The sequence below is a fragment of the Elaeis guineensis genome, chromosome 14 (assembly GCF_000442705.2).
Source record: "Elaeis guineensis isolate ETL-2024a chromosome 14, EG11, whole genome shotgun sequence".
Classification (NCBI taxonomy): Eukaryota; Viridiplantae; Streptophyta; class Magnoliopsida; order Arecales; family Arecaceae; genus Elaeis; species Elaeis guineensis.
Window position 1 is genome coordinate 51,451,949 of NC_026006.2, and position 17,913 is coordinate 51,469,861.

At 36.6% G+C, this 17,913-nt stretch overlaps 1 protein-coding gene across 2 annotated transcripts; it reads right to left on the reverse strand.

Moving 5' to 3' along the window:
- Positions 1 to 9,518: 9,518 nt before the first annotated feature.
- On the reverse strand, positions 9,519 to 16,213 carry LOC105057751 (serine carboxypeptidase II-3-like). 2 transcript variants are annotated; one of them, XM_073248661.1, is made up of 9 exons: positions 15,680 to 16,213; positions 15,487 to 15,594; positions 15,048 to 15,310; positions 14,674 to 14,934; positions 14,460 to 14,581; positions 11,800 to 11,889; positions 11,572 to 11,677; positions 10,407 to 10,593; positions 9,519 to 9,832 (listed from the first exon to the last, which is right to left on the reverse strand). In XM_073248661.1, the coding sequence occupies exons 1-8, from the start codon at positions 16,053 to 16,055 to the stop codon at positions 10,450 to 10,452; spliced, it is 1,470 nt and encodes a 489-aa protein (XP_073104762.1). In that variant the 5' UTR covers positions 16,056 to 16,213; the 3' UTR covers positions 9,519 to 9,832; positions 10,407 to 10,449. The 2 variants fall into 2 exon arrangements, with proteins under 2 accessions (XP_073104762.1, XP_010938742.1); XM_010940440.4 differs by lacking the exon at positions 9,519 to 9,832 and having other exon boundaries at positions 10,289 to 10,593; positions 15,680 to 16,212.
- Positions 16,214 to 17,913: the final 1,700 nt, after the last annotated feature.

Here is a 17,913-nt window from a genome sequence, read left to right on the forward strand (position 1 = left end):
CGATTATAATCATCGCTAAAGGTAAAAAAATTGCCATCAAAACCTATTTTTGTTGTAGTGGCCTAGGTGTGTTTTCACACCGTGGACCACACGTGCATCGTGTGTGGACTATGTGCACCGCACACCTTACGCGTGGGCATGCCCTGGACCATGCATGTTGGGCCACACACTGATGGCAGGCCTATGCACTGTGGACTTACGCATTGCGAGCTGTGCGTTGTGGGCCTGGACGCCTGCAGGTCGAGCCTATGGCTTGTGGGTTTGTTGCCTGCAGGCCTATGCACGGTGTGTACGACTGTTCGTCGTGCCTGTAGGTCTCTTCCATCTTGGGCTTCACTGCTGTGGATTTTTTTTGCTGTGGATCAAATTTGAAGGTACCAAAATTTAATAAAGCAGATGGTTGTGAGATATCTTGGTGGGTTAAGGTAGTAGATCCAGGATGTTTTGAGACTCCACATCCTGTAGACGATCAAGGAAGCATACCACCATGCTGCAGTTACTGAGGAGCGGTTGTGTCGCAGGCCTATGTTCAGATCTAATCCTCCCCTACAAAGCAACCTAGCACCAGAGAATCAATGGAACATGGTGCAATACAACTTCTACCCCGCCTATTTGTATTGCTGTTGATATGAGGTCCACAAAGTCATCCTTGGCGGGATCTTCTATGCTGAGATGCTATAACTGTCGGGAGATCAAGCATATGCGAATGAGTGCAAGAAGCCTGCAGGACAGCTCGAGAAATAGTTGCTGATTGAAGAAGAAGAACCATCTAACGAGGATCAAGAGCCTACCTACGATGAAGAAGGTGAGGAGGAGGATGATTCCTTATTATTTGGAGATAGAGGAGAGGTTCTAATTATTCAAAAAAGCCTACTTGCTTCAAAAAGTAGAAAGAAAATTAGAGGTGGACCAACATCTTTCATACCTACTATACCATTGAAAAAAAAGTTTGCAAAGTTATCATCGATAGAGGGAGCTACGAGAATGTCATCTCCTAAAAGACTGTCACGAAGCTGAACCTGACCATCGAAAAGCATCCTTGGCCGTAGAAACTTCATGGTTCTGTCATTTTCAATCGGACAGGAGTATTTCAATGGCTTGTTGCAATGTTGTTGCCATGGATGTCTGTTATCTGCTTTTGGAGAGGCCATGGCAATATGATTGCAGTGTTACTCATGATGATTGTCGAAACATCTATTCATTCTGAAAGGATAATTAGAATATTACCTTAGCGCCAATGAAGGAGGAGGATCTACCTAAGCCAAAGTTAGAGATCAACATCAACATTTTGATCAAGCACTCTTACCTGAAGGAAGTTGTGGAGGCCGGCTACATCTTGGCGGTGGTGGAGAAGGCCAAGTTAGCTGAGCAAAAAATTTCATCCATCGTACAACCTATCCTTCAAGAGTTTACTAATATTTTTTCTAAAGATTTACATGGGATTACCACCAGATTGGCATATTCAGCATCACATTGATCTTGCATCAGGGATGAATCTTTCGAACCAGCCGACAGACCGCATGAGTCTAGCTAAACATCAAGAGTTACAACGGCAAGTATAGGAGATGCTGGACAAAGAATACATCAGACTGAGCATGAGTTCATGCGCGGTGTCTGTTTTACTAGTTTCAAAGAAGGACGGTTCATGGCACATGTGCATAGACAGTAGAGCAATTAATCGGATCACTATCATATACCATTTTTCAATTTTGAGGCTGGATGACATGCTTGATTAGCTTGCTGGAGCTAAGATCTTTTCAAAGATCAATTTGAAGAGTGGGTACCATCAGTTGTGTATTCAACCTAAGGACGAGTGGAAGATAGCCTTCAAGATAAGGGAGGGCCTATATAAGTGGTTGGTGATGCTGTTCGGGCTTTCCAACGTGCCAAATACTTTTATGAGGGTGATGAACTACGTGCTATAGCCATATATTGATAAATTTATCATGATTTATTTTGATGATATTCTTATTTATAACCCTACTCTGGAAGCTCATCTACAGCATTTTAAAGAGATCCTAGGCACACTGAGGGAGGAGAAATTATATGCTAACCCTAATAAGTACAGTTTTATGATGGATAGTCTTACCTTCCTAGGCTACATCGTTTCCTTTGAGGGACTGCGAGTGGATCCATTGAAGGTGCAGGTCATCCATAATTGGCCAATACCTCGCACATCAATGAAGTATGGGGCTTTCATGGCTTGGCTTCTTTCTTCCATAGGTTCATCCAGGGTTTCAGCTCTATCATGTCTTTGATGACTGATTGCATGAAAAGGAGACATTTCCAGTAGACTCTTGAGGCACAGATTGCCTTAAAAAAGATCAAGAAAAAAATTACTTCTGTTGATGTTCTTGCTCTTCCATATGTCTTCAAGGTCTTCAAGGTAGAGTGCGATGCTTCTTTTGGAGTTGGTGGAGTTCTCAACCAAGAAGAGCGATCCATTTTTTTCCACAGCGAAAAATTATTAGGATCCAAGCTGAACTACTCTACCTATGATGTTGAGTTTTATGCTGTGATTAGTGTGCTTCGACAATGGCGGCACTACCTACTCTAAAGAGAGTTCATCCTTTACACTGATCATGAAGCCCTGAAATACATCAATCGTTAGGAGAAGCTGAGCTGCAAGCATGTCAAATGGGTGAACTGCTTGTAGGAGTTTCACTTTATTCTGAAGCATAAGTCTGGTGCTCAAAATCGAGTGACAGACATGCTGAGCAAGACAACCAAGCTTCTGGATGTTCTTCGGATGGAGGTGGTCAATTTTGATACCTTGAAGGATCTCTACGCTAGCGATCCAGACTTTGTCAGTATTCTATAGGAGGTCTAAACCTATGATCGAGTTGATTATCAATTGTAGGATGGTTTTGTATTTCGAGGTGTACAGCTCTGTATTCCTAATTATTCTTTGTGGGAGAAGATTATATAGGAGCTCCATAGAAAAGATCACTTCAATAGAGACAAGACTCTCACATTGATTTACAACAAATACTATTGACCAAAGATGAAGTATGATGTGATCCGACATGTGCAGCACTGTCGGGTGTGCCAGATGTCGAAGGGGACATACGGCAACTAATGCTGGATTGTATATCCCTTTGCCGGTCCCTAATCGCTCATGGGAAGAGGTTAGTATGGATTTTGTGTTGGGACTACCTGTGACCTAAAAATGATGCGATTCAGTACTCGTGATTGTGGATTGATTCTTAAAGATTCATAGCCTATCATAAAATGCTGCATGCATCCAATGTTGCTCAGCTGTTTTTCAAGAAAATTATGCATTTACATGGAATGCCCAAGACTACTATATTTGACTGAGATACAAAGTTTATGAGCTACTTCTGTAGAAGTCTATGGAAAAGGTTGGGTACATCCCTGCAGTTCAACTCAGCTTATCATCCTGAGATAGATGGTTAGATCGAGTCTGTTAACATGAGCTTAAAAAATCTATTGAGATGCTTTGCTGGTGAATGACTAAAATAGCGAGACTTGGCCTTGATGCAGACTGAGTTTGCCTTCAACCGTTTGGTGAATCGGACCATAAGCTACAATCCATTCCAAAGTCTATGGGTCAAACCTAAGTAGTGGTCTGGACTTAACTTTGATAACTTCTATGGGACAATCCAATATAAAAGCTAACAATTGGGCTAAAGAAATTCAGACCATCCATCGATCAGTCAAGGAGCAAATTGAGGTCAGTAATGCCAAATATAAGAGGCTACTGACAAGCATCGAGAAAAGTTAACTTTTGAAGTTGGCGATTATGTACGGCTATTCTGACCAAGAACTGGTATTCTGTTGGTGAATACAACAAGCTAAGCAAGCACAAAGTTGATCTTCTCGAGATCATCAAAAAGATCAATGACAATGCCTATCAGTTGAAGCTGCCTAGTCATCTTTGTATCTTTGATGTGTTCAATGTGAAGCACTTGATTCTCTATATAGGTGATTCGTTAGAGAATGAGGAGATTTTTAGCTCGAGAATAAGTTCTTTTCAGTCTGGAGATGATGACACAGATGTTTTGGCCGATCAATACCTTGATTTGATGAACCAATCCAAAACGATCGAAAATCTAGTTAATTTCATTTGATCCTGTCAATTTTGATACTGTTGTGCTAGAATGGTCATAACTTTCTCATCCAGTGTAAGAATTACTATCATAACCCTATTTAGAAAGCTCTTTTTATGTTCTATGGGTTTAACTGCTTTACGATCATATCCGATTTCGAAGCCAAATTCTATTATTTGACAGGTCAATGGGAGTCCAGAAGAATTCTAGTCGAATTGGGAGTTTTAATTTTTATGTTAATCTTTTTTCTATTTTATTTCAGATTTTTTTTGCAATTAGGATAGGACTTTTACTCCATAAATAAGGCCCCTTTTTGACTAATGTTGTAACCAATTTAGATTATTTCGTGATTATTGAATCAAAACTCCAGATAAAAGAATTTCTTCTTTTTTTAACGTTTTCTTTGTTTCATGCATTTTCTTTCTCTCTCCATTGACATGTGATCTAAGCTGCATCAGATTCATGTTTCAGCTAATGATACTAGGGAACTTGAATAGTGAGCAAAAAGAAGACAAAACTGTATCAAAATATTTCAAGATGAATAACCATTTCAAAGACAACTGTGACATACAGTGTTAAAAGACAGCATATTCCTCAATTAGCTAAGAAAGGAGAGCTCCCAAACTCACTTTCCAGTTTCCATGCATAAAACCTAAATGGTTTTATGAGATTGTTGTCAATGTTCTTAACATGATCAACGAGCCCATAGGTGTTCTTTAATTAGTTGTAATGGCTAGAGAAATTTTGTACTTCACCTTTATTCTACCAAATGGAAACATTAAAACTTCTTCAGTTATTTAAAACATCATGTTATTTGTAAAACTTCATTGACTTGGCTAGTTAACCAAATGAACTAAATTTATCTCATGAATTTCTAAGTTATAATTGGAATATCACATGGCTAAGTTAATAACAAAAGGTATAGTGGGGTAGATAAAAAGAAGCAAGGATACTTTTTAGAATATGTCCAAAGGAACACAACTAATAGAAACTGACCGAGTTGGATCTAGTTAGCAAAAAAGTTCCATGCATATCACTTATTAATCAAGGCTTTGCAATAACTTCCTTAAATACAAAACCCCAGTTTGCAGCCATTAACTAGGAAACATTAAAACTTCTTCAGTTATTTAAAACATCATGTTATTTGTAAAACTTCATTGACTTGGCTAGTTAACCAAATGAACTAAATTTATCTCACGAATTTCTAAGTTTTAATTGGAATATCACATGGCTAAGTTAATAACAAAAGGTATAGTGGGGTAAATAAAAAGAAGCAAGGATACTTTTTAGAATATGTCCAAAGGAAAACAACTAATAGAAACTGATCGAGTTGGATCAAGTTAGCAAAAAAGTTCCATGCATATCACTTATTAATCGAGGCTTTGCAATAACTTCGTGAAATACCAAACCCTAGTTTGCAGCCATTATCCACCTATACAAGAAGGTATTCTGGTTTTAACCATAATTTATTGAATTTTCAGGAATTTAAATGACCATCACATAATCAAATGTTATCGTATGTTAGCTTCTGCTTACTTTCTAGCTAACTCAGGCAAGAAGGAGCTTTGCATAATCCTAGATTTCTAGTAGGGTAATTTGTTATTGGTCAAAAGATTCCATAGTGTTTGCGCAGTTCGCAGTATGTCTTGCACGTGTTCTTACTTTTCATTTTTAGTTCTTCAAGGTATACTACATATAAGGATCATTCATTTTATGTTTATACAAAGCCATACAGAGGATACAAGAATCCAATGATTATGTATGCATAAGAAGTGATCTATGATGTTGATGAATAAAGCAGTTCCATCAAAACTCGTCTTACAGATTATGGCAACAATAATAATTTGCATAGGTACCAATAAATTTCAAAATTTTGGAGATTAGGGTATCACATCTTCAATAAAAAATGCAGTCAGCTCCGTATCAATGTCTAAACACTTACTACTATAATAAGAGGCTATGGCAACTTTTACTATGATAGCAGTTCCAAAATCACTGTCATAGTATCTATGACAGCGATTATCACCAACCGCTACCATATGTTAGACCTATAGCAGCAGTTATAGATTACTACTGCCATAGGTAGCCTATAGCAGCGGTTATAGGTGACCACTACAGTAGATCTAACCTATGACAGTGGTTGGCGATAACCGCTACCATAGATTCGAACTATGACAACGGTTCTACTTAACCGCTACCAAAAGTTCGAGATATGACAGCGGTTGATAAATTGCTGCCATATAATATATGGCAGTGGTTGCGCAATCGCTGCTATAGATCCTATAGCAGCGGTTCTTCTTCAACCGCTGCTATAGGATCTATAGCAGCGGTTATTCTAAATATTTTTTTTTATTTTTTTCTGAATATGACATAATTTTAAAATTTAAAGTCCATCTTCACTGTTTATTATCTAAATAATTATCGTTAGAGTATTGTCATAAAAGATTATCTCGATCCGATAGCTCTAGGTTTGTCGATCATTAAAATTTGATTTCGATGATCATAAATGGCCGCATGATGATCCGATATATAGAGACCATCGATGGGTTTAAAAACTTACAACGATGACCTCGATGATATTTGTATTATACTATCAAAATTTTTTTCAATCGAACATCATTATCATGGTCAATTTAGTAAAGGATAATTTTGACCGTTAAATTAAAAAATGAATGATCAAAAGGCCAAATTGCATCCGATTAACATGATTTTTTAGATAAATGATCTTTGCTACTATTCTAATTATTTGTACGATGGTGATCATAAAATTCAAATCACACATATATAGATCATCTACGTTAAGTAAATCTTATAAAAGCATAAGTATAATTATTTAAGGACTTTAAGAATGAGAATTAAGAGATATATAGTTTTGGATCATTCATATATGCATGGTTTGAATTTTATAATCACCATTGTACAAACAATCAAAATAGTAGCAAAGATCATTTATCTAAAAAATTATTTTATAATCATCGTTTGGTGTCTTGATCATTTTTTTTTAATAGTCCAAATCATTCTATGCTAAATTAAGTATGATGGTGATGCCCGATTGAAGTAAAATTTTGATAGTATAATACAAATATCACTGAAATTATCGTTCAAAATTTTCGGACCTATCGGTGGTCTCTATCTATTAGATCAGTATGCGGCCGTTCGTGACCGTTGAAATCAAATTTTAATGGCCGACATACCTAGGGCTATCGGATTGAGGCAATCTTTTGTGACGATACTCCAACAATAATTATTTAGATAATGAACGGTGAAGATAGACTTTAAATTTTAAAATTATATCATATTCAAAGAAAAATAGAAAAAAAAATATATTATGTCTCTATAGCAGCGGTTGTATAATATCGCTGCTATAGGTCTATGACAGCAGTTTACTAATCGTTATCATATCTCGAATTTATAGTAGCGGTTATTGATGACCGCTATCATAAATTGACCTGTGGCAGCGGGTATCTATAACCGCTGCGATAGATCCAATCTATGATTCATTGTGATAGTCCCATATCAGTTGTGAAAGAAATAAATGATCTATATACAATGACTTAAGTAGTCAACCAACAACCATCTAGGCTTAAGCATTTCACGATCTCTCTCTCTACCCGAACCTCGCGGCTGTGCTGTGGCCACGCCACGGTCGAGCCGCCATCGTGCCACCTTCGCTGCGACCCCATTGCCACCGTCGGCACCACCGTAGCCTCGCTGCCTTCATCACGGTCAAACCACCACCTGGCCCCATCGCCTCCATCACCATCGTGCCGCCTCCGCTGCGGCCCCACCATCACCATCGACTCCCACCGATAGCCGGCTCCTGACTGATCTTTCACTGTCTTTTACTCTTTAGTCCCTACCATATGGCTACGGTTGGATAATCGTTGCTATAGCCAATATGGCAGCAATTGGACAACCGCTGCTATAGAAGCTATGACAGCGATTGGATAAACACTGCAATAACTTTTCTATAGCAGTGATTGCAGAACTGCTGCCATACTTGTTTATGGTATTGGTTGACCCAATCGCTGCAATAACCACTGTCATAGACATATGGCGATGGCCACAATGACAGTGGTTGTCTAACCACTGCCGTAGGCTATGGCAGTGATTTTTTGGGCTACAGTAGTGAATACCACTGCGATAGGCCCATCTTGTAGTAGTGATTGAGTTGTGACAATAGGGTTCTGAAGTCCTAACTGCTGCGGTAGCCTCATTTTATAGTAGTGACTGAGTTGTGACAATAGGGTTCTAAAGCCTCTTGCTCACATTTGTAATGCTCTAGGGAGCACCTTTAGATTTTTGTGATACACAGCTAACCCTATGCTTGAGTAGGTCTTTAACCTCAGAGATTGGGTCCTTCACTCTCCCATGTAGATGGTACTGACCTTTGATTTATCACTACTTTCATTCTTAATCTTAGTTATATGGATTCCTTATGCATGGACGTCGAATATTTTGCTCAAACCATAAAACTTGAAAATCTTTAGGTAAACCTCTCAGAAGAGTATTCTGATGTCTTCCAATAAAAATTACTAACAGATCTTAACCATGAAGCTCGAAATTTTTTTATTTCGTCTTTCTTGCATAATTGATTTGAGTAAATGGAAAATTCCAAGCATGCAAATGGAATTGGAACTTGCAGATTTAATCGGGCTATGAGCTCTCACTAGAATATTCTGATTTGTTCGAATAAAAATTACTAACAGATTTTATACCATCCAATTTGATTGTTAATGTTTTCTTTCTAGCACTATGCTTAAATCTTCCCTTTCTCACTATTTCTGTCAACCTTTTACCTTCTTCCCTCTCTTTCCTAATATTTCCAAACAATCAAAGGTAATGTCCTCCAAGGGATTCCTCTGTTTTGCATCTGTGACAATACTCTCCACTGAACATCTGTCACTATTTTCTAGGTTGCAACTCAGAAGCTTCACCTAGTATGCCTAAATGCAACGTGTTTCATATGACTGTCCTTCAATTTTTTTGCTTACTTTCTGACATACAAGACTGCACACCTTTTGAATTGTAACAACCTCCCTTCGATGTTGCCGGCATGATGCAATCATGATATATAGTAGAAAATCTCCACTTCATCCAGCTTTAGTTTGAACTTAATCATATATCCATCTTCCTGTTACCTTTCTTTTGCATTAGGAGAATCAATATTCCACTAGGAAACAATATTACTAGCTATTGAAATAGCCCTTGTTTACCATGATGCAAAAGTTAATTTTCTGTGCAATCATGTTCACATCTGGCCAACAACCTGAAGAGAGGATAGGATATAAGCTTCTTCATAGCTTTCTGGTTTAGTTCCAGTGGGACAAATAACATGGCCAGCCGTGAAACATCAATTTATGTCAAAGAGTCTTGGTAGATAAACTAGAATTGTTCTGCTCAAAGGAACTCATTAACAAAAATATTGTAATATTAGAGGAAGCCATATTCACCACAGGTTTAGGTCCTAGCCTCTGATATACAGATAATAATACAGTACCCTGACAGTAGATCTGCTAGCAAAATAATTTTTTGCAAATTAGAAACCTTCGGTACAAACATTGTGCAAGTATGACAATGAATTTGAATAATTCATGGCCAGACTAGAGCATATTCAAGTTCCAAAATCCATATTCAGTAGATTTAACATCATCATTTCTTCAGGAACACTTTTCAGGAAGACGGCAAAGAGAACAAGGAGCTATATGAAGCAGTTTAAGAAGGTGAACGAAATGAAAGTGATCAATATCTCCACCAGTTAACTGGAAAAATGCAAAAATATTGAAACCATTATTTTCTTTGCAATGTCAAACTTTCGATATTTCACAGGCAAAAATGCTAAAATAAAACCATTGCAATGAGATCTTGAAAAATTCTACGATACAGAAACTTCTTCTAAGGAAGTCTATAGTGATATAAATCGAGTGCTTGACTTTAGCTTGATAATCCACAAGTAAGCCTCATGATATGGCTTGACATAATTTTTGATTTGTGATTTGTAAATAATTGAATTCACACATATAGAAGGCAAAAGAAAGAATATTAAGCATGTACTTTCTTTTGTAAAATATATTGAGCATGTACTTTAAGAATAACATCATGAAAGGCTTGAGCTTAAGCATCTTCTAAAATGAATGGCTTAATACATGGTTTGGCATTGCCTTTGTGCTTTATAATAGAACTTTGATATATATATGTGTGTGTGTGTGTGTGAGAGAGAGAGAGAGAGAGAGAGAATTATATATTTCAACTACGAAATATGATGTATGTCTTCCAATGATAGTAAATAAATGGCCAAATGAGTAAACATGGTCCAAATGGATAACAAGTAATTACCTTTAGACCTATATATCTAAGAAAAATTTAAATCAAAGTAGTTTCAAGAAGGAAGCGGCTTTCCATTAAGAAAAAATTTGACAAGGATAAGTGCTCGAAGTGCTTGGTAGCTCGGAATCTCATGTCCTGCTCCTCTAACGGTGGCAAATGTTAAGTTACCATCATAAATAATACTATATCCGCCAACCTGTCCAAAATATTTAAAAGAGCGAAAGTAAGAGAAGTTAGTATAGTTGCTTAAGTGAAGTTTTATTATTGAAAGATTATAGAATTCCATGAAAATTCTTAGTTTACCCTTACATTCTTTAAATACTACTTCAATAGCAAAAGAATTTTAGGATTTTTATTGGCATTTGAGAGTTAATCTTAATTAATTGAATTATGTGATTTTTTTAGGAAAAGGTAAGTAACAAAAATGGTTCCAAAATTCATTAGGAACTCTTTTAATTCTATATTTATAAATATGGATCGATAGAAGCAAAGTCATTAGATTTAAGTTGGAAAGGAGAAATTCGGCAAAGGGATGAATTTTACAAAAACATAAGCTATTGCTTCATAGGACTCTTGTAAATTAGAATGGCTTGATATATTCTCATAAGGCATTAAAATTATTTTGCCTAATAGTATGAGCAAAAATTGACATCTTCCTCACTATATAAAGTCATTCATTGCTAGGTAAAATTTTTCTTTAGATTTTATGGATTAGGTCATCAATAACCATTAAAGTAATTGAAAAGATTATCAAATTATTCAAATGCAAAATTAAAGGATAATGAAGTTTCTTATAACTTCATTACAACAAGAGGGAAGTTGGACAAGTGATCCTAAATTACCATTAATAAGAGATTGAGAAGGAGGCGCTGAGCTTCTTTTCAAGACAATGAAGAAAAAAGTGAAACAACAAAATGGGCTAATTGCATTTGAAAAGGACTTTATATAGGAGCATATGACTTAAAAACATTGTTATCAATTTTTGTATGATGTGTGTTTTCTTTATATAACAAATATTATTGTTTAAGTTTTAAATTATGTTATGATCTTACATATTTACTAATTTTCTTAATTACTTTTTTTGTTTTATCTAATGTTTTTATGTGTATATTTAAAAAGTTAACTAAAAAAATTTATTGACTTCATTAATCCAAATATTAGGTGAATAGTATACCTCATTATTGATAAACCATGGTTGCCACTCAGTTTTTATTGACAGATTTAGTTGATTGAGAGAATATCTTGATGAAGTGACAGGAACTCGTCCATCAACATCTCCACTGCATTTAATATTAGAAAGAAACTAATTACATATTTACAATGATATATAATTATTATTAATTCAAAAATATCTATGAACTTTTAAAACATGATTTTGTAAAAATTAACTCATTAATATTACCTATACACCCAAACTCGTACATCATTAGCCATACATTCTTTGATAAGTGGTAAAACTGTAGAAGGGCTATCCATCCATTGTGCAAATTGCCTGCATCATAATATTATTGGGTTAAAAAGTATTTAAAAATTAAATGAAATCATAAAACTTGAAAGGCTATTAAAAATATGAAAGGTTTGTTTGGATGATTAGTCCCAAAATCTTATAAACTTCATAGACTGGGCTAGTACAATTAAATTAAAAAGTTAGCCTAAGCTAGACTTATATTCTCAAATATCTAGAAGCCTTTGGAGTGGGCCGGCCCCAATCCTATAGGGTGAAAAAAAGACCTGCTCCAAGACCCGAGTATTACTTTCCATCCTCGTGTCTATGAATTTACATATTTAAAACTTTTAAGTAATCTTGGGTGACAATTGAATAGTTATCAAGAAATCTTCAACAAATATGAAGTGCTTCCTCTATGCAAAAATAAAAAACATACCATATAAAATTTATATTATTATAGGGAAAGTTCAAAAGTAACCTAAAGTTGTGACTTAGAATGCAACACTCATTTTGTTGTAACCCTGAAACACAATAATGTGCATACTTTATTTTTATATTTATGCACCATTGATCAATTTGTTTTGTCTTGTAATTACACCTACCATGCATGTTGTTGAGATATATTCTATCAAGAACATATAAGCCAACCACAAATGAATGAGGAAGAGTAATCTTTAGCTAGTAATGACAATTTTAGCAGTGATTTTGGGTTGCATAATATGCCATTGAATGATTCCCATCTTTGCCTAAACCAATTTATTTTAGGTGGAACAAATGAATTATAGTCAAAATAAGTATATCTCTTGTGATATTAGAAATCAATAAAAATGAAATGTCTTGCATACCTAGTTTATGCTTGTTCTTTTATTCAAGGGGAAAGAGATGAAGTTATAGTTTGGATTGCACCAGCAATATTACTAATATTAGCTCCCATTAAGATCATCTAACCCCATTCCCCTAAATTTATAATAGGAACACTAATCCAAATTTAGGATGCTTAAGAACCACCAATAGTGGAAAGTGAGTTGGTAAGTGCACAAATAATGTTAGGGAAGATCACTCCATAAAAATAGGGTGGTGAGAATTATTATGAAAAAGACCCCCTTGAAGTTTAGTCAACGTGTTTTATAAAAAGATATTTCATCAATATGATGACAATGGTGTCCAATTCATAAGAAATAATAAGTAGACATAACAATATATATGTATGGGACATAGTAGAGTCTTAACTTGGACAGAGGAAGCATATCACCTAATAAAAATGAATTGTATGAAGCAATAGGGCATTGTTTTATTATTTTCCAGCGATTAGAGGATGACATTCCTAAAACTAATTAAGTTAATTTTCTATTAAAATATTAAAATGAATAGAAGCTTGATACTATGATAGTTATAGTTGCAAGGGTATTAAAAAAAGAGTGCAAGGACAAAGTGTTAATAATGATTATATAAAATTGATGCACATGATATGATCAGAAAAAAAAAAAAAAAACTAATCCAATGGGAAATATTCCACAAATCACATAAATAACCATGTTCTATAACAGCACTGGTCCACCCCTCCAAGTCCAAGTTCAAAGGCTCGGGCATGAAGTAAGGCCTCTATTCCTCTTACTTTTTGTTGACTAGCCATGTTCCAAGATAATCTTTTTATTAAAAAAAAAAGAGAGGTAGCAAAAGGAGAAAAGATTGTCTAGTCTTTCAAGAATATATGTTTTACATATTTATGTCATGATCTAAGCTTCATCATGCTTTGCAGACAAAGATACTCAAGTGAACAAGAAATTACTGATTAGACCAAATCTACCAGCTCAACGGTGAACCAATCCAACCATGAACCAATATGCACAAAGACAGATAAAAAATAAATAGGAGACAAATGAGAGTAATACAGGCATATCTGTGCATGTTGTTTCATGTTAGATTGATCCACCAACTTAGCAGTTGACCTGGTCGAACTAAAAATTTCACCGAACGAATGCTTGCAAATGGTTCTGGAGTTATATGGCCCTGCAGCATTGGTTGTCTTTGATCTATACAGAAAAAGAAACTTTAACCACTCATTTACACCATTGCCCCGCTATCATGTGCTTATGACCTAGTGTAGCTTGGAGGGGTTATCAGGAATGAAAAACAAAACATGACCACAGAAGTGTTGTGTAGATTTCCTCAGCCAGTGTTGGTTGGGCTGGGCTGCAATCATCATCTATGTCATGTAATTCGGGTGGCTGGCTGACTGTAGAGCTTTCTATTTTGGAACCGAAGGAATCTACAACAGGTGAGGACGAGAGCAATCCCTATCTATTCCCACAATAGGTGTTTTCTCCCTTCTGTTGTCTTCCCTCTCCATATCTTGTGAATTGTTGCATGGGTATTTGATATAGGAAGTGCATACCACACACATTAGAACATGACTTGAGGCTCAATGTTTAGTGGTGGATATTGGATTAGCTCTCTCCTTAATCATAGCTATGGAGGGCAACGTGAGCTTCGAGCAGCATCAATCACTCCATCGAATGATCACACGTATTAACATGTCCCATTTGTCCCACTAATCATCAAGGGACCTAAATATTCTTGTCAATTAACACAGACAAAATAGCATGGGGACATACCTGCTGCAACCAGACCAAGTGTAATTGAGTTTGGTGACATTGGCATGAAGAGCTTCCTGCACTTCAGCAGTATTGAGATAAGCAGCCACGTAGTCATAGGTGCATGGGTCGAAATTTTTAATCTGTTCATCCACAAAGCAATCATGAAGACCCTTTAGAAAGCTTGATGCTCTATTAAAGCAGCAGCAATAGGTGACAAGAAGAGGCGACGAACCGAGTATCTCTTAGGAGAAGGCGTGACGCCGGATGAGGAGCAGAGAGGAGCATAGATATTGTAGATGTCCAGCATTTCAAAGACCTGGTCGGTAACGTCCACTGCCTGATAGCACTGCTTAGTCTGGTCAGTGGCGTCAGGCGAGAAATTGCAGTACTTGTGGATTGCATCAATGGTCTCATCTGAGATCAATGCATGCGTCCAGAAATAGTCATACAGCCCCTTGTTGTCGGTTTCATCATTGATCACCCCATTGCCAATCTAGCATCGTCCAATACCAATTCCAATTAATACGTCCAACAAGATGAACAAAATATAAGACTTTCTTCATATTACGATACTGCGAGAAGCTAGAGCTAAAGTTAACTAGATACCATGATGCCTTTGAGGTTGATGTTGGTATCATTGTGCTGGAGAATGGTATGAGCTAGCTGGGGCACATAATGGCCAGCATAGCTCTCCCCAGCTATAAAGAAATCTCTGCCTTTGTACTCTGGAAATCTCTCCATCCAGTTCACCAGGAATACGTAAGCATCCTCGGCGGTCCTCCTGTCCCCACTCTTGTCGTAGTCTGAGGTGGTGTTGGAGTAGGAGAAGCCAACACCAGCTGGGCTCTCCAAGAACAGCACATTAGCCACTGCAGCATCCAAAACATGATCGCATACCAATCAATATAACATTTGATTAACTACACGAATGACCCTTAGAAATAAACAACTAATAACATCATCACATACCAAACAATATGTCGCAAGTCAAGAAATTTAGGAATAGTAGTAAGCGATAAAATTTAATGTGAACGCTTAATGACACCTCTATTCCATGCATATGGATTTCTGAAGAGCGTCTTGCCATCGCTCATGACGCGGAAGGGCCCTAACTCCTCCATTGCTCCATATCCGAGAGACGAGCAGCCTGGCCCTGATAACATTAAAAACAAAAAAAGAAGAAGACAATTAGAGATTCTTAAGATACAAAGTTTATAAATGATACAGTAGTTGTTCACCTCCATTGAGCCAGAGAACCAGTGGTTTGGAAGAAGGATCAGCAGAGACAGCCTCAGCGAAGTAGTAGAAGAGAGCTCTTCCGGCTTCGGCATCGACCGTGACATAGCCTCCATACTGATCAAAATCTATACGTTCAGGCTGGCCAGGCAACTTGCCGATCTTGTCACCCTCCTTCAACCCTTGCTGGGGATAAACTTTGAACGATAGATCGGATAAAGCATTGGTGGCGTAAGTATCAGCACTTGCAGGTGCTGGTCTCTTCAACTTGAAGACGTCGAAGTAGAGCTTGTTAAGGGCATCTCCTTGCCTTGCTGCATCATTTGTTGCGATGCTCGCGAAGAAGCAGAGAAACAAGCACAAAAAAGCCCTCACCATCCTTCCTTCTTCTCTATTCTTCTCCCTCGTTTCTGGTCTCTCCTTTGGTCTAGAGTGGGGGAACTTGAATGTTTATATAGATTACCTCAGGATTATCTGATAATTTGATTGGAATTTTGTAACGAAAGAATCACATTTTGTTACAACTTTGGCCTTCTTCACCTTTTTTTTCGTAACCAAAGGATCACTTTTCGTTACAACTTTGGCCTTCTTCACCTTTTTTTTATTTTTTTATTTTTTTTGCTAAAACAAAACGGGGGATCACTTTTTGTTACAACTTTGGCCTTCTTCATTTTTTTTTCTAAAAAAATAAAAAAAAAAAAAGATTGGAGGGGGTGAACCGGCACATCTATTTTTTTTTTTTTGGACGATTTGAGATGCAGTTTGGGTAAACAGATAGTCTCCTCCCCACCATATGGGCGAACCCAATAGATGAGTATGTCATCCTAATATCATCGAGGGAATATACTCCATTCGAACGTCATTCACGTCTTGATATTTAATCACGATTTGATATTCACCGTGACTCCAGATTCGATATCTATCATGACTCGAATTCGAATCATGTCGTTGAAAATAAAGAACCGTTCTGCTGATATGCCACCTCAATGGCACCTTCTTCACCTTTGATACCACTTTGGGAAAAAAATTCATTCCTCGCACGTGTAAGTTTTTTTGAAGTCGTTGATTCTCCTGCGTCTCTCATGTTAGCAGTCTTCAAGAAGAAATATGCTTCCAGGAATCTTCTACTTTTAGCTGATAGTGCGGATTTTCCAATCCACGAATACTTTTTTTTTTAAAATTATATAATTTCTAAAGCATCGCGTCATCGTTTGGTCCGCCATCCAAGCTTCTTTGCGTTCAAAGTTGTCAAAATCTGTCCGTTTCGCCGACGCCGATGATCTCGTTGGTCGATAAACCAATTAAGCCGGCTCTACGGGATTTACAAATAGATCTCCACTATCCAACTAACTTTTAAATGGATAAAATCATCTTGTAATCCGATTGCGTGTTTTTTTTTTTTTTTGTGGAAATTATAAAGATATTTCTTGAAATGTGGGTTATTTGCATTTAAACTCCAAAAGTTCAAGAAATGATAAAGCCATCAAAACTTTTAATATACTACAATATGGCTGGCGTTATCATACGAGGATTACATGATAACTAATTTTTTTATAAAATTTTAGAACTGTCTTTCCTACTAGCATAGCAAGGAGCTCTAATTTTAGCAGAAATTGAAGGAAAAGGGAGGAAGAGTAGCGCTTTGAGATCTATACCAGTGGATGAATGATGATGAATGACAAAGTATTATGTGCTTTGAGATCTATACAGATGGATAGATAACAAAAGATGGAATGCTTTAAGATCCTTACAAATGAATGAATAATAAAAGATGAAGTGCTTTCAAACCTGTGCAGGCAAATAAACGTTAATAGATAAAGTAATTTGAAATTTATATAGGTAGATGAATGATAATAGATGAAGCGGTTTGAGATTAGTGCATGCGAATGGATGATAAAGGATAAAGTATTTTTTACATATATGGATACATGATAGGGGATGAAGGTCTTTAAGATCTATACAAAAAGATGGATGATGGGGGAAGGACCACTTTGAGATTCATGTTTGTGAATGGAGCACTTCAAAGTTTATATAGGTAGAAGAATGATAGAAATGGATTGCTTTGAGATCTATGTAGGTAGATGAATGGTTAAGGATGAAGTGCTTTAAAATTTGTGTAGCCGAATTGATGACAGAGAATAGGACACATCAAATTCATATAGATGGATGAATGAAAGACAAATGGAGTGCTTTGGTATAAATATAGATAGATGAATGATAGAGGACGAAGTGTTTT

Excerpts from the sequence above, each read along its gene's own strand:
- LOC105057751 (XM_073248661.1), bottom strand. The coding sequence starts at position 16,055 with ATGGTGAGGGCTTTTTTGTGCTTGTTTCTCTGCTTCTTCGCGAGCATC. Across the intron at positions 15,311-15,486 it reads TCCATATGCATGGAATAGAG|TGGCTAATGTGCTGTTCTTG; the intron begins GTGTCATTAAGC and ends TGGATGCTGCAG. Across the intron at positions 14,935-15,047 it reads TCAACCTCAAAGGCATCATG|ATTGGCAATGGGGTGATCAA; the intron begins GTATCTAGTTAA and ends GGACGATGCTAG.